General features: G+C 44.9%; 1 protein-coding gene across 6 annotated transcripts; it reads left to right on the forward strand.

The window, feature by feature from the left end:
- Window positions 1-1,838: 1,838 nt before the first annotated feature.
- On the forward strand, window positions 1,839-24,952 carry LOC118378921 (sorting nexin-10A-like). 6 transcript variants are annotated; one of them, XM_052469752.1, is made up of 8 exons: window positions 1,839-1,958; window positions 2,244-2,421; window positions 19,117-19,159; window positions 19,534-19,620; window positions 19,768-19,868; window positions 20,727-20,825; window positions 23,751-23,957; window positions 24,180-24,952. In XM_052469752.1, the coding sequence occupies exons 3-8, from the start codon at window positions 19,130-19,132 to the stop codon at window positions 24,346-24,348; spliced, it is 693 nt and encodes a 230-aa protein (XP_052325712.1). In that variant the 5' UTR covers window positions 1,839-1,958; window positions 2,244-2,421; window positions 19,117-19,129; the 3' UTR covers window positions 24,349-24,952. The 6 variants fall into 6 exon arrangements, with proteins under 6 accessions (XP_052325712.1, XP_052325714.1, XP_052325715.1 ...); XM_052469754.1 differs by lacking the exon at window positions 1,839-1,958 and adding an exon at window positions 18,705-18,735 and having other exon boundaries at window positions 2,078-2,421; XM_052469755.1 differs by lacking the exon at window positions 1,839-1,958 and adding an exon at window positions 18,705-18,735 and having other exon boundaries at window positions 2,078-2,408.
- The last annotated feature ends 1,905 nt before the right edge of the window (window positions 24,953-26,857 follow it).

The raw sequence follows: 26,857 nt of genomic DNA on the forward strand, positions 1-26,857 counted from the left end.
AACTGCATCGTTGGTTAAGGGCTTGTAAGTAAGCATTTCACTGTTGTATTTGGCGCATGTGACAAATCAAACTTGATTTGATTGTATTCCATTTTGTAATGAGAACGGAGGGTATTCTATCCCTCAAACTAATGAATCTCTTGAGTGAAAACAAGGAAAGAGTGATTCACTAAAATCATTAAGAACATTCCTTACGGGCACTTTTTTAAATGTATTTTTTTACATTCGACAAGTTAGGCATACGTCCACAACATACAGTACTTTCTAAATGTTATGAGAGGCAGACGATTAGACAGGATAAGTGCATTCTGTCTGGGCTAGGGTTAGAATGTTGACATTGTGTTGCAGCATCACAATGGCATCCAGGCTTCCTGGCAGCAGCTCCACATCAGGCAGTCCTATGCTCAATCAGGCAAATCTAGTTAAGTACTTGTAGATGGACAGACTAGGGATTCATCCCAAATTTCATCCTATTACCTATATAATGCACTACATTTTACAGAGGCCCATGTGCACTATGGGCCCAGGTCAAAAGTAGTGCACTTCATAGGGGATATGGTCCATTTGGGACAGAGCCTAAGTCTAGAACTAGACAGTAGCTGATAAACCAGAGATGTAGAACTCCTACAGTAGTAGATGCTTATATGTTGACCTACATCTATTGCTCAACCTTTGATCAGCTATAGGGTTAACCCACAAAACATGATGAAGGTGAAAACATATAAATAAAGATTGAACAACTCCTATAACAACCTAAATCTGATTGGGTGTCATGGATATTTTGACTTTTGACCAACTGGTTGCTCACAGGATATTTTGGATTTATTGATAATCCCAGCTGTATCAATTTAATTGTCTTTGGCAGCACTTTGTATTCTACCATCACATTTAGTGCATCATACTCTTCTAGGTTTGTAAGGACAGCCATAGATGAAGTTATATGGATAAGAATCAACATGGTCTGTTATGTCCAAGTCCAGTGGTTGTCCTAAGAAGCCTCTATAGACTTAAGTGTCTTCCTCTTCTTGGCTCCTCTCCTTGACTCCTTTTCTTCAACTGCACTGATCTGAAAAGACATGACAGAAGCATATTAAGGGATTTGCTCTCATCCATCCATCCATTTTCTTCTTCTTTGTTTCTGCATATGATGGTTGATAAGTCATTATCATAATAAGGAAGTTGTCCTTAAAATACTTAAGAGTCTATTGATGCACGCATGCTTCAATCTAATGAACATAATACAAAAATGTCCATCAAAATCTGTCAGTTTAAAATAGAGACATCTGCAGGGGCTGCGTCTCAATCCAGAACATCCGCAGATGCCGGCCTTCCCGTCGGTCTTCTCACAAAACTTACGTAGCATCCGAAAGCTTTTGCCTAGTAACTATGACCCCACTCTCACACCGTTCTGCTCTACGACCCCACTCATCTGAAGGTAAACCCAGGACCATTTGTGTGCCAAAAAATATATTTATTTCCTGAACTTTCTTATATCTCCTAGATATAGATAGGACAGACACTTCAAAACCTTATTCCTCATGATTTATTTTTTTACATTTCAGAACGTGTTATTCAATGCGTTTCTATGTGCTACAATAGTAAAGGCCAAATTCAATAAATGCAGATAGCCAAGCTTGCTTCGCCCTCATCTTGGTGCTAGGAAGCAGGCTACATAGTGCTAGGAGTCTATTTTTTATCTATTTAAACAGGCAAGTCAGTTAAGAACAAATTCTTATTTACAATGATGGCCCTGGAACAGTAGGTTAACTGCCTTGTTCAGGGGCAGAACAACAGATGTTTACCTCGTCAGCTCGGGGATTTGATCTAGAAACCTTTCGTTTACTGGTCCAACAGCTCTGACCACTAGGTTACCTGCCGCCGGCTAAATGCAGTACGGACTGGAAGCTATAGTGAGCTACAATTGGTCAATAGCACGGAGATGTCGCGGAGTACACGATGTATGTATTGAACAAAAATTAGGCTTTCAAATTTTGGTCCTAACCTGGTCACGCCCCCCTCTTTGCTTCCCAGCCAACTTTGTTTCCCTTCATTGAAAATGAATGGGCTCCCTTATTTCTTCGCCCCCAATGTGCTGGATGGATTTCCGGTGTGAGGCTACGTACTGCCTTATTCAGCAAAGAGAGATGTATCCTCTCCTGTAGCTCAGTCAAATGATTGTTTGATTTGTTTTTAAATGCGTTGTTGTGCACTGAAGTTTTGGTTAAAATACTCCCTTATTTCAGACCAGGAACGTGCACGAGCAAAATGAAGGAACAGAGCGGGCGCGTCATCCTCAAGTTCTTCAGACAACAACTACAGTCGGTTTAACCGTGAACAGAGCAAGCAGCGAATAAATCAAGTCCGCCCCAGCGGCACCAAGTCCTATCGAACGAATTGCCAGCTGAAGGGTAAGAAGAAAGGGTAAGAAGCGTAGTGCTATATTACCAGAGATAAGCATGCTTTTCATTTGGTGAGAAGTTATCCAATTGGTGTGTTTCAAATGTGTGGCTCGTGCGTTTGCAACGGTTCAAATGCCAATCAAATTTAGGCTACCTCGGAGGCAATCACAATTTCTCAATTGTTTTGTAATTCAACAGCATTTTGCAGCGTGATTTATGTTATTGCTGCTTAGCCTATCTATGTGCAGAATTGAACCTTATTGCAGGCGAACATACCTGTCTGTCACACTTTCGCCGATTGCTTCCAAGCAAACTCGCATTATTAAAACTCGCAACAAATACATTTTTGTAACTGTAAAATATAACTCAACATAATGAAGAAAGGCTGTCTCTTTTCAAACATTATGATGTTGTTCAAGTAGTTGTATAAGTTGTATAAGGGCAATTCCAAAAACCATTCATTTCAAGGTTGAACTGACTACTTTCATGCCAAGACTACTTTTAACAATGTCTAGCGACATTTTTACAAAAACACATTTACAGGAAGAACTGCATATACAGGGAGAATTGAGGGAGATTTTACCGTAATTCTGTTACCAAACTTTGCATCTGTAGTTTTTCCAGTACGTTTTTTTTTACTGTGTAAATTGTTCAAAGCAGGCATTGTGCATAAAGTTGCATGAATTGTTAAACTTTGAAGTCAATGTTGTTTTTTTGGTTGGCATACATCTTAAAGTGAAAAATCGTAGTCGTAATTCCGTTATGGTGGATTTCCCGTAATTTATACTTTAATTTGCACATCCTAGAAACATTTTTTCTATTTTGATTGAACTCTGGTTGTAAACAGCCCTAAGCTGCTTGATGCTATCAAGCATTGTTCACACTGCCTTAATGCTCAAATCAGTTTTGTTTTTTAAAATCCGTTTTGGAATACTGACTGTCCAAACAGCAAGTAACCAAATCGCATTTGTGTGTGTTTGTTTTTAGATGGCAATCATTTGCTGACATGGCTACACTAGTTGTCATAGTAACGACAGGTGTGTGCACGGTGGTGTAGCCGGATTGGTGGTGGTGCTCATACTTCCTATCACTCAAAAAATATGTAGCAAGATAAGGTGACAACAAAGTCTGCCATGGACGTTTCCCAGTGGCTTTGAATGTTTAAAATCAAAGTGTGAGAACACTTAAAGCCTCAAAGGATGAGATCTTTCTTTCAAAACAAGGCCTTTTTTAGCCAGCCACAGCAGCTAGGTGGCTGTTTAGTTTTCTAGCACATTCACTAATTTGTTTGTAAACAAATAACAAGCCGTTAGCTACCACATTTTTTTGGAAAACTGCCAACAGAGTAATTATCAAGAATCAAGATATGCCAAAAAAGTCTAAAAAACAGTTGAGGGCAAGTAAATCAGATTTGACCAAGTCTCATGGGCAGGAATAAGATTTGTCTGACTTCAAACCACCAACGAAGGGAGTTTGAAATGTGGCTTGGCATATCAGACTGCAGGGGGAAAAAAATGAATATTGTATATGCAATTTGTTGTTGTTGTTGTTGTTGATTTGAGTCACTTCAAACTGCCAATGTGAACAAGAAGTCAGACACAGCTCTGCATTCCTGGTACAATGACTATTGGATTATTATTAATAGGTTACCATAGAATTATACGCAATGTATTCAATTCTGTGGCATATAACTGATTTGTCAGATTTGTTGATGCATATCTACATGTTATCAGTCAGTCATGCTGTGTAAAGTTAGCCATGCATAGGGAGTCTAACTCAATCTCAGTAAATTAGATGATCTGTTGTGCTGTTAACTGGCCAATAGTGGCACGAATAATATCATGTGATGTTTAGTAGGATTGGGTTAGTTGATAGCCTTTTCTGGTGAGAGGTTGGCATTAGACTCTCTGCACAGGGCTCTGCTTGAGTAGGTTAATTATCCCTGTCCTCAGTTCTTGGAAGTGGCAGTGAGTGGAGGAAACATGAGTCTCTCTGAAATGTGAATAGCTCTTGTTGTAAGGAAAAATGAGTCTCCACTGTACCCTGAAAGATTGGCTCTCCAAAAACAGATGTCCCCTAGGGCCCGGGGCCACATGGATAAAGAAATAGTCTCCCAGGTTCTATAAATCTCATTATTAATTCATATGTTCAGTGTTATTTCATTAAAAGTGGGGAATGTTTTAGCAGTTCTTGATTTATTTTCTCAACAAACCAATATCCATTGATGTCCAAGTAACATTTGCCTATTGTAGCATGTCTTTTGCCCAGTTCTTCTTCAATGGTCTGTCTCTTTAATAGACCCTTTCAATTGTCAAAACAATAGCACGTTCTATAATACACACGCAACCAAGAGGTTCACCAGTACACATCCAGCGCTTATAGCTAGCTAGTTGGCTAGCAATCACAAGTTCGTGTTTCTTGATCCCCAAAAAACTAAAACCGAAGAAAATAGTTATAAAAAAAAACATTGACTTGTTGCTACCAGATCCACTACACAACATAATCAGACAGTTAATTTCCTGTTTAATTATCCGCTTTGCCCTGGTGGTGTTACATTTGGCTAGCACAGCAAGTAACCACAGAGCTAGCTGGCATGATGTAAAGGTAGAGAAAAATCAGCTTACCTTGTTAGCCAGCTAGATGAATTTCTAACACGACAGCCAAAAATATAACTAAACTAAATGTAGCGAGCATACGATTCCAATGTTTGACAGCCACATTGTTTACATAAGTCAGCAAGCTGCAGGAATTGCTTCCATTTAGCCACGAGCATTCGTGAGGTTGGGAAATTAGGCCTGGTTCGTAGTCGGTGTTTCAATTCATTCAAATGTTCGTTGGGGTTGAGGTCAGGGATTTGCACAGGACAGTCAAGTTCTTCCACACTGATCTCGACAAACCATTTCTGTATGGACTTCATTTTGTGCACGGGAGCATTGTCATGCTGAAACAGGAAAGGGCCTTCCACAAAGTTGGAAGCACAGAATTGTCTAGAATGTCATTGTATGCTATAGCGTTAAGAATTCCCTTCACATGGAATAACAGCCCCAGACCATTATTCCTCCACCAAACTTTACAGTTGGCAAAATGCATTGGGGCAGATGGCGTTCGACAGATTTTTACGTGCTTCAGCACTCGGCGATCCTGTTCTGTGAGCTTGTATGGCCTACCACTTCGCGGCTGAGCCGGTGTTGCTCCTAGACGTTGCCACTTTACAATAACGACACTTAGAGTTGACCGGAGCAGCTCTAGCAGGGCAGAAATGTGACAAACTCCCTTGTTGGAAAGGAGGCATTCTATGATACACTATACAGTTGAAATAGCCGAATCCACTAATTTGAATGGGTGTCCACATACTTTTGTGTATACGGTGCATTCGGAGTATTCAGACCTTCCCCTTTTCCACATTTTGTTATGTGACAGCCTTGTTCTAAAATGGATTAAATAGAAGAAAAAAATATCAACCTACACACAATACTCAATAATGACAAAGCAAAAACAGGTTTTAGAAATTTTTGCAAATGTATTAAAAATGTACATAAATATTCAGACCATTTGCTATGACACTCGAAATTTAGCTCAGGTGCATCCAGTTGATCATCTTTGAGATGGGAGTCCATCTGTGGTCAAGTCAATTGATTGAACATGATTTGGAAAGGCACACAACCTGTCTATAGAAGGTCCCACAGTTGACAGTGCATGTCAGAGCAAAAACCAAGCCATTGATGTCGAAGCAATTGTCTGAAGAACTCAGAGACAGGATTTGACATTTTTTTTTAAACTGAAATCATTTCACCAAGTTTTATATTGAAACCAATAAACAACTAAAATTAGCAGCACTATGCACTTTTTGTGTGGATAAACATTCAAATAATAACATTAATGTTAAAGATGGCACCATGTGGCCATGAGGTAAATGTTTCCCTAGTGCAGGTTTTAATGAACACAACTGTAAGTAAGCAAATCAAATGTGCAAATAAAAGCAACACAAGTAAAGCAACGTGCATGTAAGAACAATACAACCATCTGTAAACACATCCAATGTGCATGTAAGAACAATACAACCATCTGTAAACACATCCCATGTGCATGTAAGAACAATACAACCATCTGTAAACACATCCCATGTGCATGTAAGAACAATACAACCATCTGTAAACACATCCCATGTGCATGTAAGAACAATACAACCATCTGTAATGTCTTTGTTCACTTGAGATTGAAATGTAAAATGTCAGCATATTTACTTTGTCCGGTTTAAGTAGTGATCTGCGTGGGGAGACAATGTGCCTGCTGGCACTGAACACTCTCTGATGGCACACTGGTTGCTAGGATACACCAAAGCTTCCTGGCAAGGTGAGGCAGCTCTGATGCATGGCCCCTCCACCACACCAGTGGATCCTGTACTGCTGAGGCAGCTCTGATGCATGGCCCCTCTACCACACCAGTGGATCCTGTTCTGCTGAGGCAGCTCTGATGCATGGCCCCTCTACCACACCAGTGGATCCTGTTCTGCTGAGGCAGCTCTGATGCATGGCCCCTCTACCACACCAGTGGATCCTGTTCTGCTGAGGCAGCTCTGATGCATGGCCCATCCACCACACCAGTGGATCCTGTACTGCTGAGGCAGCTCTGATGCATGGCCCCTCCACCACACCAGTGGATCCTGTTCTGCTGAGGCAGCTCTGATGCATGGCCCCTCTACCACACCAGTGGATCCTGTTCTGCTGAGGCAGCTCTGATGCATGGCCCCTCTACCACACCAGTGGATCCTGTTCTGCTGAGGCAGCTCTGATGCATGGCCCCTCTACCACACCAGTGGATCCTGTTCTGCTGAGGCAGCTCTGATGCATGGCCCCTCTACCACACCAGTGGATCCTGTTCTGCTGAGGCAGCTCTGATGCATGGCCCCTCTACCACACCAGTGGATCCTGTTCTGCTGAGGCAGCTCTGATGCATGGCCCCTCTACCACACCAGTGGATCCTGTTCTGCTGAGGCAGCTCTGATGCATGGCCCCTCTACCACACCAGTGGATCCTGTTCTGCTGAGGCAGCTCTGATGCATGGCCCATCCACCACACCAGTGGATCCTGTACTGCTGAGGCAGCTCTGATGCATGGCCCCTCTACCACACCAGTGGATCCTGTACTGCTGAGGCAGCTCTGATGCATGGCCCCTCTACCACACCAGTGGATCCTGTTCTGCTGAGGCAGCTCTGATGCATGGCCCATCCACCACACCAGTGGATCCTGTACTGCTGAGGCAGCTCTGATGCATGGCCCGTCCACCACACCAGTGGATCCTGTTCTGCTGAGGCAGCTCTGATGCATGGCCCCTCTACCACACCAGTGGATCCTGTACTGCTGAGGCAGCTCTGATGCATGGCCCATCCACCACACCAGTGGATCCTGTACTGCTGAGGCAGCTCTGATGCATGGCCCCTCTACCACACCAGTGGATCCTGTACTGCTGAGGCAGCTCTGATGCATGGCCCCTCCACCACACCAGTGGATCCTGTTCTGCTGAGGCAGCTCTGATGCATGGCCCGTCCACCACACCAGTGGATCCTGTTCTGCTGAGGCAGCTCTGATGCATGGCCCATCCACCACACCAGTGGATCCTGTTCTGCTGAGGCAGCTCTGATGCATTGCCCATCCACCACACCAGTGGATCCTGTTCTGCTGAGGCAGCTCTGATGCATGGCCCGTCCACCACACCAGTGGATCCTGTTCTGCTGAGGCAGCTCTGATGCATGGCCCATCCACCACACCAGTGGATCCTGTTCTGCTGAGGCAGCTCTGATGCATGGCCCGTCCACCACACCAGTGGATCCTGTACTGCTGAGGCAGCTCTGATGCATGGCCCCTCTACCACACCAGTGGATCCTGTTCTGCTGAGGCAGCTCTGATGCATGGCCCATCCACCACACCAGTGGATCCTGTACTGCTGAGGCAGCTCTGATGCATGGCCCTCCACCACACCAGTGGATCCTGTTCTGCTGGAATGGGTGGCAGAGACAGGTAGACCTTGATCTCTTCTTTCACTCTGTCAACAAGGCAGCAGAGAGGTGATCTTTCTCAGCAACCCAGCCAGGCCTTTCCCCTCCGATGCCGCTGTGGGAGTGTTGGTGGTGGAGGTGCTGCTGGTGCTTTGTGGTTCTTCCCTCACTTGTACAGCTGCCAGCTTCAAGGCCTCCTGGACACAGCTGCCAGCTTCAAGGCCTCCTGGACACAGCTGTCAGCTTCAAGGCCTCCTGGACACAGCTGTCAGCTTGCATGGCCTCATGGACACAGCTGTGCATGGCTTCACCAGGCCTCCTGGACACAGCTGTCATGGCCCCTTCACCAGTGGATCCTCCTGGACACAGCTGTCAGCCCCTTCAAGGCCTCCTGGACACAGCTGTCATGGCCCCTCTCACCAGTGGCCTCCTGGACACAGCTGTCAGCCCCTTCACCAGTGGATCCTCCTGGACACAGCTGTCAGCCCCTTCAAGGCTGTCCTGGACACAGCTGTCAGCTTCAAGGCTTCCTGGACACAGCTGTCAGCTTCAAGGCTTCCTGGACACAGCTGTCAGCTTCAAGGCTTCCTGGACACAGCTGTCAGCTTCAAGGCTTCCTGGACACAGCTGTCAGCTTCAAGGCCTCCTGGACACAGCTGTCAGCTTCAAGGCCTCCTGGACACAGCTGTCAGCTTCAAGGCCTCCTGGACACAGCTGTCAGCTTCAAGACCTCCTGGACACAGCTGTCAGCTTCAAGACCTCCTGGACACAGCTGTCAGCTTCAAGGCCTCCTGGACACAGCTGTCAGCTTCAAGGCTTCCTGGACACAGCTGTCAGTGTCAACTTTTGCAGCCTTAGGCTCATCTAAAAAGCTCCTTTTGAAGCGGGGGTCAATGAAACAAGCCATGTGCATGACTCTTTGCTTTCTCTGTGTATCTGTTGTTAAGGTCCTCTCTCATTACACTTTGCCTCTCCTTGGTCAGGGATGGCTCCGTATCCTTTTCCTCTCCCTGGTCAGGGATGGCTCCGTATCCTTTTCCTCTCCCTGGTCAGGGATGGCTCCGTATCCTTTTCCTCTCCCTGGTCAGGGATGGCTCCGTATCCTTTTCCTCTCCCTGGTCAGGGATGGCTCCGTATCCTTTTCAGCTCCTTGGTCAGGGATGGCTCCGTATCCTTTTCCTCTCCCTGGTCAGGGATGGCTCCGTATCCTTTTCAGCTCCTTGGTCAGGGATGGCTCCGTATCCTTTTCCTCTCCCTGGTCAGGGATGGCTCCGTATCCTTTTCCTCTCCCTGGTCAGGGATGGCTCCGTATCCTTTTCATCTCCCTGGTCAGGGATGGCTCCGTATCCTTTTCCTCTCTCCTGGTCAGGGATGGCTCCGTATCCTTTTCCTCTCCCTGGTCAGGGATGGCTCCGGATCCTTTTCCTCTCCCTGGTCAGGGATGGCTCCGGATCCTTTTCCTCTCCCTGGTCAGGGATGGCTCCGTATCCTTTGCCTCTCCCTGGTCAGGGATGGCTCCGTATCCTTTTCATCTCCTGGTCAGGGATGGCTCCGTATCCTTTTCCTCTCCCTGGTCAGGGATGGCTCCGTATCCTTTTCATCTCCCTGGTCAGGGATGGCTCCGTATCCTTTTCATCTCCCTGGTCAGGGATGGCTCCGTATCCTTTTCATCTCCCTGGTCAGGGATGGCTCCGTATCCTTTTCCTCTCCCTGGTCAGGGATGGCTCCGTATCCTTTTCCTCTCCCTGGTCAGGGATGGCTCCGTATCCTTTTCCTCTCCCTGGTCAGGGATGGCTCCGTATCCTTTTCCTCTCCCTGGTCAGGGATGGCTCCGTATCCTTTTCCTCTCCCTGGTCAGGGATGGCTCCGTATCCTTTTCCTCTCCCTGGTCAGGGATGGCTCCGTATCCTTTTCAGCTCCTTGGTCAGGGATGGCTCCGTATCCTTTTCAGCTCCTTGGTCAGGGATGGCTCCGTATCCTTTTCCTCTCCCTGGTCAGGGATGGCTCCGTATCCTTTTCAGCTCCTTGGTCAGGGATGGCTCCTTATCCTTTTCCTCTCCCTGGTCAGGGATGGCTCCGTATCCTTTGCCTCTCCTTGGTCAGGGATGGCTCCGTATCCTTTTCCTCTCCCTGGTCAGGGATGGCTCCGTATCCTTTTCCTCTCCCTGGTCAGGGATGGCTCCGTATCCTTTTCCTCTCCCTGGTCAGGGATGGCTCCGTATCCTTTTCCTCTCCCTGGTCAGGGATGGCTCCGTATCCTTTTCCTCTCCCTGGTCAGGGATGGCTCCGTATCCTTTTCCTCTCCCTGGTCAGGGATGGCTCCGTATCCTTTTCCTCTCCCTGGTCAGGGATGGCTCCGTATCCTTTTCCTCTCCTTGGTCAGGGATGGCTCCGTATCCTTTTCCTCTCCCTGGTCAGGGATGGCTCCGTATCCTTTTCCTCTCCCTGGTCAGGGATGGCTCCGTATCCTTTTCCTCTCCCTGGTCAGGGATGGCTCCGTATCCTTTGCCTCTCCCTGGTCAGGGATGGCTCCGTATCCTTTTCATCTCCCTGGTCAGGGATGGCTCCGTATCCTTTTCATCTCCCTGGTCAGGGATGGCTCCGTATCCTTTTCCTCTCCCTGGTCAGGGATGGCTCCGTATCCTTTTCCTCTCCCTGGTCAGGGATGGCTCCGTATCCTTTTCCTCTCCCTGGTCAGGGATGGCTCCGTATCCTTTGCCTCTCCCTGGTCAGGGATGGCTCCGTATCCTTTTCATCTCCCTGGTCAGGGATGGCTCCGTATCCTTTTCATCTCCCTGGTCAGGGATGGCTCTGTATCCTTTTCCTCTCCCTGGTCAGGGATGGCTCCGTATCCTTTTCCACCAGAACAGCATGGGTGTTGTGGTCCAGGACAGGCTTGATGGCAGACGGTGTCACTCGTGTCTCTGAGAAAGTTTGCAGATGCACTTGCTTCAGAGGTTCAAGGAGCTTGCACAGTTGCTCCCATGACACTTATGTCGGCATCCTTGGGCATCAGATGCCATGTTTCTCTTTCTCCATCCAGTGTCACACAGACTGGCTGCTGTTGGCTGAGGAAACGCTCAAGCATCTTGTGTTTAGATCCCCATCGGGTTACCACATCATCATGGATCAGAGCCTTCTGTGGCATCTTGAGGGCAGCTTGCTTTTCTCTCAATTCTCTCTTTCTCTTCCAGCTCCACGAGAAGCCTTGGACCAGATGATTGCAGGCCTTGACTGCTGTGTCAACTCTCTGAATTTTCAAAGCCCTTGAGATGGCCTGCTTAAAATTACGGCCAAAGCACCCAAGACACAGAACCCTTCAAAAGCCTTGATCATGTTTTTTGCATTGTCGACCCCCCAACACCATCACTCTTCCGGCATATTCTCAAAACAACTGATGTTGTGAGCCGAGTGATCTTCTGGGAAGAACTGTTTCCAGGCAGTTTGATTCTAGTTGCCAGTCTGGGGTGAGGTAATGGATAATGAAGGTGATGTAGGGTTGACTACTCCAGAGGTCAGTAGTTGCAGCAAACCATGTGCTTTGAGCCAAACTTTTTCCAACATCAGCTTTAACCTGGTTGTACAGATTTGGGATTTCAGTCTTGGAAAATAATGTTTGTGATGGCACTTTGTAGTGAGGCACGGCAACCTTCATCAGCCTCAGAAAGCCAGGCCTCTCAACAATATGAAATGGCATCATGTCCTTTGCAATGTAATAGGAAAGGGCTACAGTGAAGTCTTGAGCATGTTTTGATGTGCGTGCGTAAGCAGCCTGCCTTTTAAATGCTTGCTCAGCGTATGTCACAACTGTAGATTTTTTTATTTTTTATTTCACCTTTATTTAACCAGGTTAGTTGAGCAGGTTAGTTGAGACCAAGTTCTCATTTGCAACTGCGACCTGGCCAAGACAAAGCATAGCAGTGTGAACAGACAACACAGAGTTACACATGGAGTAAACAATTAACAAGTCAGTAACACAGTAGAAAAAAAAGGGGAGTCTATATACAATGTGTGCAAAAGGCATGAGGAGGTAGGCGAATAATTACAATTTTGCAGATTAACACTGGAGTGATAACTGATCAGATGATCATGTACAGGTAGAGATATTGGTGTGCAAAAGAGCAGAAAAGTAAATAAATAAAAACTGTGGGGATGAGGTAGGTGAAAATGGGTGGGCTATTTACCAATAGACTATGTACAGCTGCAGCGATCGGTTAGCTGCTCAGATAGCTGATGTTTGAAGTTGGTGAGGGAGATAAGTCTCCAACTTCAGCGATTTTTGCAATTCGTTCCAGTCACAGGCAGCAGAGTACTGGAACGAAAGGCGGTCCAATGAGGTGTTGGCTTTAGGGATGATCAGTGAGATGCACCTGCTGGAGCGCGTGCTACGGATGGGTGTTGCCATCGTGACCAGTGAACTGAGATAAGGCGGAGCTTTACCTAGCATGGCCTTGTAGATGACCTGGAGCCAGTGGGTCTGGCGACGAATATGTAGCGAGGGCCAGCTGACTAGAGCATACAAGTCGCAGTGGTGGGTGGTATAAGGTGCTTTAGTGACAAAACGGATGGCACTGTGATAAACTGCATCCAGTTTGCTGAGTAGAGTATTGGAAGCTATTTTGTAGATGACATCGTCGAGGATCGGTAGGATAGTCAGTTTTACTAGGGTAAGCTTGGCAGGGTGAGTGAAGGAGGCTTTGTTGCGGAATAGAAAGCCGACTCTTGATTTGATTTTCGATTGGAGATGTTTGATATGAGTCTGGAAGGAGAGTTTGCAGTCTAGCCAGACACCTAGGTACTTATAGGTGTCCACATATTCAAGGTCGGAACCATCCAGGGTGGTGATGCTAGTCGGGCATGCGGGTGCAGGCAGCGATCGGTTGAAAAGCATGCCTTTGGTTTTACTAGCGTTTAAGAGCAGTTGGAGGCCACGGAAGGAGTGTTGTATGGCGTTGAAGCTCGTTTGGAGGTTAGATAGCACAGTGTCCAATGACGAGGGACCAGTAGCATGACTTGGTTTGCCTGCTGCACTCCCATTCTAAACAAGGGACCAGTAGCATCACTAGGTTTGCCTGCTGCACTCCCATTCTAAACAAGGGACCAGTAGCATCACTAGGTTTGCCTGCTGCACTCTCATTCTAAACAAGGGACCAGTAGCATCACTCGGTTTGCCTGCTGCACTCTCATTCTAAACAAGGGACCAGTAGCATCACTAGGTTTGCCTGCTGCACTCCCATTCTAAACAAGGGACCAGTAGCATCACTAGGTTTGCCTGCTGCACTCTCATTCTAAACAAGGGACCAGTAGCATCACTAGGTTTGCCTGCTGCACTCCCATTCTAAACAAGGGACCAGTAGCATCACTAGGTTTGCCTGCTGCACTCCCATTCTAAACAAGGGACCAGTAGCATCACTAGGTTTGCCTGCTGCACTCCCATTCTAAACAAGGGACCAGTAGCATCACTAGGTTTGCCTGCTGCACTCCCATTCTAAACAAGGGACCAGTAGCATCACTAGGTTTGCCTGCTGCACTCCCATTCTAAACAAGGCATCACTAGGTTTGCCTGCTGACCAGGGACCATTAGCATCACTAGGTTTGCCTGCACTCCCTCTAAACAAGGGACCAGTAGCATCACTAGGTTTGCCTGCTGCACTCCCATTCTAAACAAGGGACCAGTAGCATCACTAGGTTTGCCTGCTGCACTCCCATTCTAAACAAGGGACCAGTAGCATCACTAGGTTTGCCTGCTGCACTCCCATTCTAAACAAGGGAATAGTAAATGTATTATTATTTTGAGTGTTACATTATTATTCACACACAAAGTCTATGTTCTGTGTTGTATTTGAGTATATGCAATAACCCCATGCACAATTTACATAAATACAAATTAGTCTTAAAGAAGACAGTGATAGTAATTGCAATGAGCCCAACAATTGACATAAATATAGGAGTCTTGTATAGGAGTCTCCTATTGGAACACTTTTACAACCAAGTCAACATCGGCTGAATTTTAATTGAACAATATATGTTGGTTGTGTGACTAAACTACATAACGTGTTATCGTGTGCAATGGGTGAATAGAGTCTGCAGACACACGACACATACAGCAGCAGAACAACCTGTTGTGTTTTTACAGGAGTAGATAACAGTGAAAGCTTCAGTTTACATTATTGACAAGCTATTAGCAAGTTAGACAAACCATGACATTTTCCCACATTCCGAAGTCCCCACATCATGCATTGAGCTAAAAGTTAACTTCCCTTGCATACGCTATAAAGTAGTGGGGTGGTGGTCACGAAGATGACTCGAGATTTGAAGGGTTTGCCCCCTTTCGCAGCGATTTAAATAATATTGAAAAATAAAAATAAAATGTTTTATTTCTTTTTATTTTGCATGTTCTGCAGACAGGGTGACCATCTTCGATCTAAGTTTCCCTCAGCACTCTTGTAAAACCCAAAATACGACCACACTTCAAATTTGGTCCTCTTAGAAGGCCGAAAAATCTCCAGAGCGCTGTCACTGCCTTCCGCCATGTTTTTTTCACCCAAAACAAAACCCACATTGCATGCTGCGCCTGCGTTAGCAACAGTCTAACTTTGGTTGATGCTGGACAGTATTTACCGTGAGTTTTTCAAACCGTGGTAATCAAACACAGTTTTAATGATAATTTGAAACTGTAATAATAATCATCAGGAATTTTATTGTGGTTTATCGTGAAACCGATAATCGTTTCATCCCTATTCATTTGGCATGCCCACTAGGCCAATACTAATCCAATCATACTGTATGTCTAAATTGGGCATGCCCACTAGGCCAATACTAATCCAATCATACTGTATGTCTAAATTGGGCATGCCCACTAGGCCAATACTAATCCAATCATACTGTATGTCTAAATTGGGCATGCCCACTAGGCCAATACTAATCCAATCATACTGTATGTCTAAATTGGGCATGCCCACTAGGCCAATACTAATCCAATCATACTCTGTCTAAATTGGGCATGCATGCCATAAATCCTCTCACATCCACTGTAACCGAAAGGGTAGAGCACGGATAGTGGAGGCGAGAGTGACTACAGTGACGTGTCACTTTTACATGGACTGCAGAGTAGCCCTGTAATGTATGAGTTCCATCCCTGTATGGTGCAAACCCTAATCCAATGACACTTGTCGCTACCATGCCAACCACTGTAGAAGTAAGACTGTAAAATGAAGAAAATCTGCACAAAATCGCAGGAGATCCTCCCGCAGCTGAGATGCTTACGGTATTCAAATATACTGTAGATGGTCATGACAGACCGGAGACACTAAGTCTCGGGGGGGGTGTGACATCACAGAGGCTACTAGAACTCACCTGCAGCTTACCTCTGCTACAGTCACACCCCTTTCACCTCCTACGCCACCGACAGTAGAACTCACCTGCAGCTTACCTCTGCTACAGTCACACCCCTTTCACCTCCTACACCACCGACAGTAGAACTCACCTGCAGCTTACCTCTGCTACAGTCACACCCCTTTCACCTCCTACATGCCACCGACAGTAGAACTCACCTGCAGCTTACCTCTGCTACAGTCACAACCCCTTTCACCTCCTACGCCACCGACAGTAGAACTCACCTGCAGCTTACCTCTGCTACAGTCACACCCCTTTCACCTCCTACGCCACCGACAGTAGAACTCACCTGCAGCTTACCTCTGCTACAGTCACACCCCTTTCACCTCCTACGCCACCGACAGTAGAACTCACCTGCAGCTTACCTCTGCTACAGTCACACCCCTTTCACCTCCTACGCCACCGACAGTAGAACTCACCTGCAGCTTACCTCTGCTACAGTCACACCCCTTTCACCTCCTACACCACCGACAGTAGAACTCACCTGCCGACGGTGTGATCCGAGTCAGTTGAGCAGAATGAATGCCTTTTAAAATTAATTATATGGGTGCTAGATTGACTTAGTTCACACAGTTGGCTCTGCTGGCTGCTGAGGAGGTCAGTGGGTTTAGCAGAGGGCTGAATGTGTAGCACGTGAGCTAGTTGACAGGTGAGTGCTTGGCTCTTTCTCAAATCATCCTTCCTCTCCTTCTAAAAACCCATTGGAGAAGATCAGAGGGGAGGGACCTTGTACCTTCTCCTCCAATACAGGTGGGCAGATAGGATGTGAGCAATCAAGGAAAGACAAAGTGAAGCCAAGCCCTAGTAGCCATGGTGTGGTGATGTCACCCACCCTGAGATATGAAGTACTGTTGTCCTATCCCAACAAAGGTCATGGTTTTGTGTGTTTTAGACATTCATCTTATTCCAAAACAAGATGATTGAATAGTGTCTAATACAAATAATAATAAGAATGTCAGGGTTGGGCCGGAACAGAAACCAGCAGCTAGATCTCTGGGAGCAAGGTTGGCCATGCATTTTCTACGTCTATGCATTGATACTTTTAACAGTATTTTTGTAGTCCTACAACCAACTGTAACAGTAAATCAATAGCATATATAACCCATTGGAGAGAGACCCTTTAGTCTCTCCAGGACAGAGTGTAACAGCTTTCACGGGTCTCTGTAACCGAGGTTAGGAAACATCTCAATTAGACCAGGACGTACTTCATTATACTCATGTGGTATAACATTGGATATTCTGCTGCAGTTGTGTTTTTTTATTGTCCCATTTCTCTCTTTGGGACTGAATCTGTTCACTAGCTAGGTAGCTAACATTGTTTTTAGCAGATCAAGCTAACGTTTGAAAACAAATATTGGATGTCTGTCTGTCATATTTATATGTAGCTAGCTAGCTGACATGAACCTATTACCCACCTATTATAGTTAACCATGTGCTACACATAATCCTGGTGCCGGCACCTCCTGCTGCTAACGTTAATATTCATTCAGATAACGCATGCGATGCTTCTTTGCGAAATCTGTCAACTTTTAATTTTCTAAAATATATTTGTCCCTGGACGTAAGGACCATCCCACCCGCAAATATTATTGTAATTTGAACCTTGAGAGAACTAGACTAAGTTAGCTAGCTAGCTGTTTACAGACGCAATGGAACAGCTGTTTACAGACGCAATGGAACAGCTGTTAACAGACGCAATGGAACAGCTGTTTACAGACGCAATGGAACAGCTGTTTACAGACGCAATGGAACAGCTGTTAACAGACGCAATGGAACAGCTGTTAACAGACGCAATGGAACAGCTGTTAACAGACGCAATGGAACAGCTGTTAACAGACGCAATTAACAGACGCAATGGAACAGCTGTTACAGACGCAATGGAACAGCTGTTAACAGACGCAATGGAACAGCTGTTAACAGACGCAATGGAACAGCTGTTAACAATGGAACAGCTGTTAACAGACGCAATGGAACAGCTGTTAACAGACGCAATGGAACAGCTGTTAACAGACGCAATGGAACAGCTGTTAACAGACGCAATGGAACAGCTGTTAACAGACGCAATGGAACAGCTGTTTACAGACGCAATGGAACAGCTGTTTACAGACGCAATGGAACAGCTGTTAACAGACGCAATGGAACAGCTGCTTACAGACGCAATGGAACAGCTGCTTACAGACGCAATGGAACAGCTGTTTACAGACGCAATGGAACAGCTGTTTACAGACGCAATGGAACAGCTGTTAACAGACGCAATGGAACAGCTGTTAACAGACGCAATGGAACAGCTGTTAACAGACGCAATGGAACAGCTGTTAACAGACGCAATGGAACAGCTGTTAACAGACGCAATGGAACAGCTGTTAACAGACGCAATGGAACAGCTGTTAACAGACGCAATGGAACAGCTGTTAACAGACGCAATGGAACAGCTGTTAACAGACGCAATGGAACAGCTGTTAACAGACGCAATGGAACAGCTGTTAACAGACGCAATGGAACAGCTGTTAACAGACGCAATGGAACAGCTGTTTACAGACGCAATGGAACAGCTGTTTACAGACGCAATGGAACAGCTGTTTACAGACGCAATGGAACAGCTGTTTACAGACGCAATGGAACAGCTGTTTACAGACGCAATGGAACAGCTGTTTACAGACGCAATGGAACAGCTGTTAACAGACGCAATGGAACAGCTGTTTACAGACGCACCAGGAGATCTTTGGCGTTCCAGGGTTCACTTCCACTCGTTCTCAAAAGCCTTTACAAAGGTCTATACCTACCAAATTTTGCCAGTACAGTATAAACTTATATGAATGGAATTTGTTGTCGGTGTTTACCCTAGTCCTGTATACCTTGAAGCTTTACTCTTTTGCAGCGTGCCACATGCTTACCTAGGCTTTGTATTGTTTACAGGGCTGTGTTGTGCTGTTTTATCACGGAGTGGGTAAGCTGTTTAAGGATAAAGCAGATTTCTCTTCTCGTAGCAAATCTACTTCCTAGGACATTTTTACTTTTTTTTTTACAATGGCTTGTGTTGTTAGAGCGCTCATGCAGTTTAGGTTGTTCTTCTCTAAGCAGTTGAGGTTTGCTGTTTTGCCAAAATATGCTCCCTGTGCTCTTTTGGGCATCTTGGGTTGAGAACAGTGGACTTTGACTGTTTGACTAAACATTGCTGAGTGCATCTGTTTTTCTGTGAGAAAGAACCCCTTCGTGTCATATAACTGACTCATATAACTGCATAGAGACACTGGTTACTAGACAAAAACACAACATGTTATAATCTCATTCTTGCCTCACTGTTTCCCAATTGTCTCTGCCCCCTCAGATTCCATTCTACAATGGACAGGATTGACAGTCTAATGAAACAGGTGCGTGATCAATCCGTCTGTCATTAATCTATTACAGCAGTAGTCACTAATCCTGCTCCCGGAGAGCTTATGTTATTTAACCAGAGCTAATATTCTTGGTTAGTATTTTGATGCTGGTCTGGAACAAAAACGTTCACATGCTGTAGCTTTTGGTGATCTTATTCATTCTCCATATTAAGCCTCAATCTCATTTTGTGAATTTGACCTATATATTTGTTTTTTCCGTGGATGATTGAGGAGGTTAGGTGATATTTCTGCTGAAAGGTTTCCTATCCTGTGGCCTCATGGGAAAAAAGATAGGGATGTGCGTGGTTTCTATCTATCTGAAGCACACTTCACCTCTGAACAACACTTTGTTTTGGGGGCTTTTGAAGGAGTTTGTCAGTGTTTGGGTCCAGGATCCACAGTTCCACAAAGATGACTTCTGGCACACGCACATCGACTACGAGATCTGTTTACATGTGAGTACTGTACTTGCATGGCACGCCCAGCTTGATCATCTTATCATCATTAAACATTATCTTCAGCTTCTGATATAATGAGGAATCTGAGGAGATTTACTGGCAACCTCTTCCTTCCTGTCTGTTCTTCCTGCTTCCTGAGTGTAGACCAATAGCATGTGTTTTAGGAAGAAGACGTCCTGTGTGCGTAGGCAGTACAGTGAGTTTGTTTGGCTCCGGCAGCGTCTGCAGGACAATGCTATGCTCATGTACGTATAACCCTGGGATACTTCACTGATTGCCTTCTTCACATCATCATTTGTTCACTGCTAAAGCAATGATGCATACACAGGGTAGGCACTTGCCCATTGTATCCTTACCAGGGGTCGACTAGTCGCACTGTATCCTTACCAGGGGTCGACTAGTCGCACTGTATCCTTACCAGGGGTCGACTAGTCACACTGTATCCTTACCAGGGGTCGACTAGTCGCACTGTATCCTTACCAGGGGTCGACTAGTCGCACTGTATCCTTACCAGGGGTCGACTAGTCGCACTGTATCCTTACCAGGGGTCGACTAGTCACACTGTATCCTTACCAGGGGTCGACTAGTCCCACTGTATCCTTACCAGGGGTCGACTAGTCCCACTGTACTTACCAGGGGTCGACTAGTCCCACTGTATCCTTACCAGGGGTCGACTAGTCGCACTGTATCCTTACCAGGGGTCGACTAGTCGCACTGTATCCTTACCAGGGGTCGACTAGTCGCACTGTATCCTTACCAGGGGTCGACTAGTCGCACTGTATCCTTACCAGGGGTCGACTAGTCGCACTGTATCCTTACCAGGGGTCGACTAGTCACACTGTATCCTTACCAGGGGTCGACTAGTCGCACTGTATCCTTACCAGGGGTCGACTAGTCGCACTGTATCCTTACCAGGGGTCGACTAGTCGCACTGTATCCTTACCAGGGGTCGACTAGTCGCACTGTATCCTTACCAGGGGTCGACTAGTCTCACTGTAGGAAGTCCAAACTTATGACTTGAGTTTATTATAAAGCATTATTATAATTATTTTTACAATGTTTTGTGTATCCAATAAGGTGTTCAACGTGTTGTCTCTTTCCAGAGAGTTGCCCAAATTACCTCCCTGGAATCCGTTCTTCAGTCTGAACAACCCCTATCAGGTCAACCAGCGGATGAAGGGTCTACAGGAGTTTCTAGAGACGTTAGTGTCCTCTTCTATTCCTCTCCTCAGTTCCCCTCTCACCCTCAGCCTTGTGAATGGCTACCAGTTTGTGCATGTTCAGAAGGCTTGAAGGTATGAGTTAGAATCTAGATATAGCCCATCAGTGGGTCTGATGCAACCAAAGTCAGTTTGCCAGATGTTTTCCTACCTCTAGTAATCAGGTCAAGCAGTCCATATCAGTCCATATCAGTCCATATCAGTCCATATCAATCTGTGGTGTAGATCCCCTTGTGTGCATTAGGAAACATTTGCTGCAGCCATTTATTTGGAATTGAGGCCTGCTATCTAATTAATTCAGTTTATTGTTGTTGGTATTTTGACATTTTGTTTTGTAAACCCTCTACTTGCCCTGTATAAAAGTTATACCCATGGTTTTATGGCACCAAACGCCATCTTGTGGCTACTTCGTTAATTTCCTCCACTCCACACTTTTAACGCGTTGAAACAGAAAACATTATGTACTGATGACCAGGAGTGAAAGTAAGCCAGTCCAATACGTTGTCCTGGCAAAATATGTGCCTATCACAATAATTAAAACATTTTCAAGAAAACTGTAGGCTTTTACAACATTACCCACGGGGCACAAACGTCAGTTCAACTGTCTTCCACGTTGGTTCAACCAGTGGGTATTTATCATGTCAGCCACAGAGCTGAAACGATAAGCCAAAAATGATCGACACGGACCATACCGATCACTCACTTATTGCCGGCATTTTGCTGATATCCTTCATTACGATAAGTAGCCTATACTAGAGAAATGTGACGTTTGAAATTTAGAAGGTTTTCTGATATGGGTTAAAGGGACAATTGATGGCTACAAAGTAGTAGTTTTAAATTAGAATAAAAATGGATTTTAAACATACTATTTGATTTATTTCATCAATTCAGGCAATTTATCACGATATGGAATTTTGTCCACATTGCCAAGTTCTCGTCAGCTTTATAAACAAATGGACTTAAATAGGTGGTTTATATGCTCTAGAAGGCATTGTGGTAGAAACACTGACATTTCTCCAAGGCAGAGATGACTGACATGCACAGACCCCAGTAGACTTATCACTTCAGGCTTCAAGTAAGTGTAGGGATAATGACAATCTGCTGTCGTGTGCGGGGATCCTACAGGAACCCTTTTGATTGTCAAACAATCAGATGACAAGACTACAATCTCCTTATCAAACTCTCCTGTTGTAGTGCTTTGGCATAGGGTACCAGAGTGCTCAGCATAACTATTAATTCAACCTCCTAACACACACTGTTGTAATGTCTCTAAGACTTACAGTTGAAGCCGGAAGGTTACATACACTTAGGATTGAGTCATTAAAACTTGTTTTTCAACCACTCAACAAATTTCTTGTTAACAAACTATAGTTTTGGCACGTTGGTTAGGACATCTACTTTGTAATTTGTCTAACAATTGTTTGCAGACAGATTAATTCACTGTATCACAATTCCAGTGGGTCAGAAGTTTACATACACTAAGTTGGCTGTGCCTTTAAACCGCTTGGAAAATTCCAGAAAATGATGTCATGGCTTTAGAAGCTTCTGATAGGCTAATTTACATATTTTCAGTCAATTGGAGGTGTACCTGTGGATGTATTTAAAGGCCTACCTTCAAACTCCGTGCCTCTTTGCTTGACATCATGGGAAAATATAAAGAAATCAGCCAAGACCTCAGAAAAAAAGATTCAGACCTCCACAAGTCTGGTTCATCCTTGGGAGCAATTTCCAAACGCCTGAAGGTACCACGTTCATCTGTACAAACAATAGTGCGCAAGTATAAACACCATGGGACCACGCAGCCATCATACCACTCAGGAAGGTGACTCGTTCTGTGTCCTAGAGATGAACATACTTTGGTGGGAAAAGTGCAAATCAATTCCAGAACAGCAGGAAAGGACCTTGTGAAGATGCTGGAAGAAACAGGTACAAAGGTATCTATATCCACAGTAAATCGGGTCCTATATCGACATAACCTGAAACGCCGCTCAGTAAGGAAGAAGCCACTGCTCCAAAACCGCCATAATAAATCCAGACTACGGTTCGCAACTGCACATGGGGACAAGGATATAACTTTTTGGAGAAATGTCCTCTGGAAAAATAGAACTGTTTGGCCATAATGACCATTATTTTGTTTTGGAGGAAAAAGTGGGAGGCTTGCAAGCCAAAGCACACCATCCTAACCATGAAGCACGGGGTGGCAGCATGTTGTGGGGGTGCTTTGCTGTAGGAGGGACTGGTGCTCTTCACAAAATAGATGGCTACATGTGGAAGGAAAATTGTGGATATTTTGAAGCAACATCTCAAGACATCAGTCAGGAAGTTAAAGCTTGGTCGCACATGGGTCTTCCAGATGGACAATGACCCCAAGCATCCTTCCAAAGTTGTGGCAAAATGGCTTAAGGACAACAAAGTCAAGGTATTGGAGTGGCCATCACAAAGCCCTGACTTCAATCCTATAGAACTTTTGCGGGCAGAACTGAAAAAGCGTGTGCGAGCAAGGAGGCCTACAAACCTGACTCAGTTACACCAGCTCTGTCAGGAGGAATGGGCCAAAATTCACCCAACTTATTGTGGGAAGCTTGTGCAAGGCTCCCCGAAATGTTTGACCCAAGTTGAACAATTTAAAGGCAATGCTACCAAATACTAATTGGGTATATGGCAACTTCTCACCCACTGAGAATGTGATGAAATAAATCATTCTCTACAATTATTCTGACATTTCACATTCTTAAAATAAACTAGTGATCCTAAGATGGGTAATTTTTACTAGGATTAAATGTATTTGGCTAAGCTGTATGTAAACTTCCAACTTTAACTGTATATGGTGTTCTTGATCGTTGTATGTATCTACTGCTAGTTTTTATTGTGTTCTTTATGATTAATTGGGTAGATCTTTCTCATCAGTGTCCTCCAGGACCCCCTGCTGCTGTCTGACAGCAGAGTGCACCTTTTCCTCCAATCCCAGCTCAGCGTGACCAAGATGGAGGCGTGTGTCTCGGGCCAGACACGCTACACTGTGGCCCAGGCCATCCAGATGTGTAGTGACTGCCACCACACACTCTTCCCCGTAGAGAAGAGCCGTAAGGACTACTGCGACTCGAACGGCGAAAGGTAAGCGTACAGGCACGTGATTTCTTGTTCAAAATGTACGGATTGAGCGATGGTTTTTCAATGTCATCCGTTGATTGACTCACAACAGAGACGATTGTCCATGGAATAAATGCACAAAGTTGCTGAACTGTTGACGGAGAAATTGTGTAAGCCAAAATGGGCACATGACCTCTGACCTTTTACTCATTGAGTGCTCTCATCCTATTCTCTCTGCCTCTCCAGCACCACATCATCAGGTCTAGGCCACAGCCATGACACTGGGGTCCCCCAGAGCTCCAGCCCCCTACCCTGTGACAGCAGTTGTGAAAACTGTGATGGAAGCCTAACCATCAGGGACAGAAGATTTTTCAGCAGAGAGTCCTCTTGTGACCAGGAACACACAGAGCCCTGACACATGCACAAAGGGGCTGTTTCCCAGACAAATATTCAGCCTAGTCCTGCACACAAAATGATGCTAAATGATTGAAAGTGCTTTTTAGTTCAGGACTAAGCGTAGTCTTTGTCCGGGAAGCCGCCCCAAAGACTCTGTTTGCTGCTGTTCCAGGTGTGCTTCTCAAACCTGTGAAGATGAGGAGGCGGAGTAGAAAGGCCTTTTTTACGTGGTTCTCCGTTGGCATTCTGTGTTCCCTATCTGTCTTTTAAAATGTCTGAACTATATGTTTTCTTAAAGGATATGTTATTATATTGATACACCCACTATTGTGGACTGACTGGTGTTGCTGGTGAACAAGGCACTTGAGCAAGTCTCTTCTCCAAAATGTAGCATTGTCTTAATGCAGTATCTCAGTCTTAAACTCTAACTTGTTTATAAAAAAAGAAATAAAAAATAAAAAAGATGAAAAGAAAGATTTCTATCACTTAACCTGCAATGATACTGGGAAAGATTCTTAAATTATGAATGTTTTATTTGCACTATTAAACTGTTGTATAGGCTCATTTAAAAAATGTAAACTATTTTTAAATGAGTATTCCAAGTATCAATAAATATTTTTTTTTTTTGAAGAAGAAGAACTAACTTGATATTTTTTTTAACTTTGGAGCCGGTGTCATCGTCTGTCCTTTGTGAAATCCTGGAATGTTCAGCAAGTCATTTTTGTTTAAATGTGCTTTGTTTTGTTGTCTCTGCTAAAAAATAATCTCATTTTCATTATGTTTAAGGTGATCCATGGGCTTTCCTTCAATGTTAAGTTCTGTAGATACACAACATGACCTAAGGTATGTGGACACCTGCTCGTCAAACATCTCATTACAAAATCATGGGCATTAATATGGAGTTGGTCCCCCCCCCCTTTGTTGCCTAAACAGCCTCCACTCTTCTGGGAAAGGCTTTCCACTAGAAGTTGGAACATTGCTGCGGGGACTTGCTTCCATTTAGCCATAAGCCTTAGTGAGGCCGGGTACTGATGTTGGGTGATTAGGCCTGGCTTGCAGTCGGCGTTACAATTTATCCCTAAAGTGTTTGATGTGGTTGAGGTCAGGGCTCTGTGCAGGCCAGTCAAGTTCTTCCACACTGAGCTTGACAAACCACTTCTGTATGGACCTCATTTTGTGCACGGGAGCATTGTCATGCTGAAACAGGAAAGGGCGTTCACCAAACGGTTGCACAGTATCGTCTAGAATTTGATTGAATGCTGTAGCATTAAGAATTCTCTTCACTGAAACTAAGGGGCTTAGTTTCCCCAACCATTATCCCTCCTCCACCAAACTTTACAGGTGGTTCTATGCATTGGGGCAGATGGCGTCTGACAGACTATTTTTACACACTTCAACACTCGGCGATCCAGTTCTGTGAGCTTGTCGATACAATCCTGTCTCGGCTATACAGACAATTCCTTCGACCTCATGGCTTGGTTTTTGCTCTGACACTGGCAACTGTGGGACCTTTTAAATAGACAGGTGTGTGCCTTTCCAAATCATGCCCAATCAATTTAATTTACATCAGTAGGATCTGAATACTTCTGTAAATAAGGTATTTCTGTTATTTATACATTTGCAAACATTTCTAAAAACCTGTTTTTGCTTTGTCATTATGGGGTATTGTATGCAGATTGAGGGTAAAAAAAAAAAGATTTCATTAATTTTAGAGTAAGGCTGTAACGTTTGTAAGTCGCTCTGGATAAGAGCGTCTGCTAAATGACTTAAATGTAATGTAATGTAACAAAATATGGAAATAGTCAAGGGGTCTGCATACTTTCCAAATAATGTGTGTGTGTGTGTATTTCATATAGTACCAGTCAAAAGTTTGGATACACCTACTCATTCAAGGAGTTTTTATTTTTAGTCTTTTCTACATTGTAGAATAGTAGTGAAGACAAACTGAAATGACACGTAGTAACCAAAAAAGTTAAACAAATCAAAATATATTTTGGATTCTTCAAAGTAGCCACCCTTTGCCTTGATGACGGCTCTGCACACGCTTGGTATTCTCTCAACCACCTTCACCTGGAATGCTTTTCCAACAGTCTCAAATGAGTTCCCACATATGCTGAGCACTTGTTGGCTGCTTTTCGTTCACTTTGCGGTCCAACTCATCCCAAACCATCTCAATTGGGTTGAGGTCAGGTTATTGTTGAGGCCAGGTCATCTGATGCAGCACTCCATCACTCTCCTTGGTCATATAGCCCTTACACAGCCTGGAGGTGTTTTGGGTCATTGCCCTGTTGAAAAACAAATAATAGTCCCACTAAGTACAACCCATATGGGATGGTGTATCGCTGCAGAATGCTGTGGTAGCAATGCTGGTTAAGTGTGCCTTGAATTCTAAATAAATCACTGACAGTGTCACCAGCAAAGCACCATCACACCACCACCTCCATGCTTCATGGTGGGAACCACACATGCAGAGCTCATCCGTTCATCTACTCTGTGTCTCACAAGGACACGGAGGTTGGAACCAAAAA

Source organism: Oncorhynchus keta, chromosome 19 (assembly GCF_023373465.1).
Source record: "Oncorhynchus keta strain PuntledgeMale-10-30-2019 chromosome 19, Oket_V2, whole genome shotgun sequence".
Classification (NCBI taxonomy): domain Eukaryota; kingdom Metazoa; phylum Chordata; class Actinopteri; order Salmoniformes; family Salmonidae; genus Oncorhynchus; species Oncorhynchus keta.

Bases quoted from the DNA above. Each gene is read 5' to 3' on its own strand.
- LOC118378921 (XM_052469750.1), top strand. From the start codon at position 17,756: ATGGAACAGCTGTTAACAGACGCAATGGAACAGCTGTTAACAGACGCA. The intron at 18,560-18,704 runs GTCTATACCTAC...TATTGTTTACAG, and splicing joins TCTCAAAAGCCTTTACAAAG to GGCTGTGTTGTGCTGTTTTA. The intron at 18,736-19,116 runs GTAAGCTGTTTA...CTGCCCCCTCAG, and splicing joins GCTGTTTTATCACGGAGTGG to ATTCCATTCTACAATGGACA.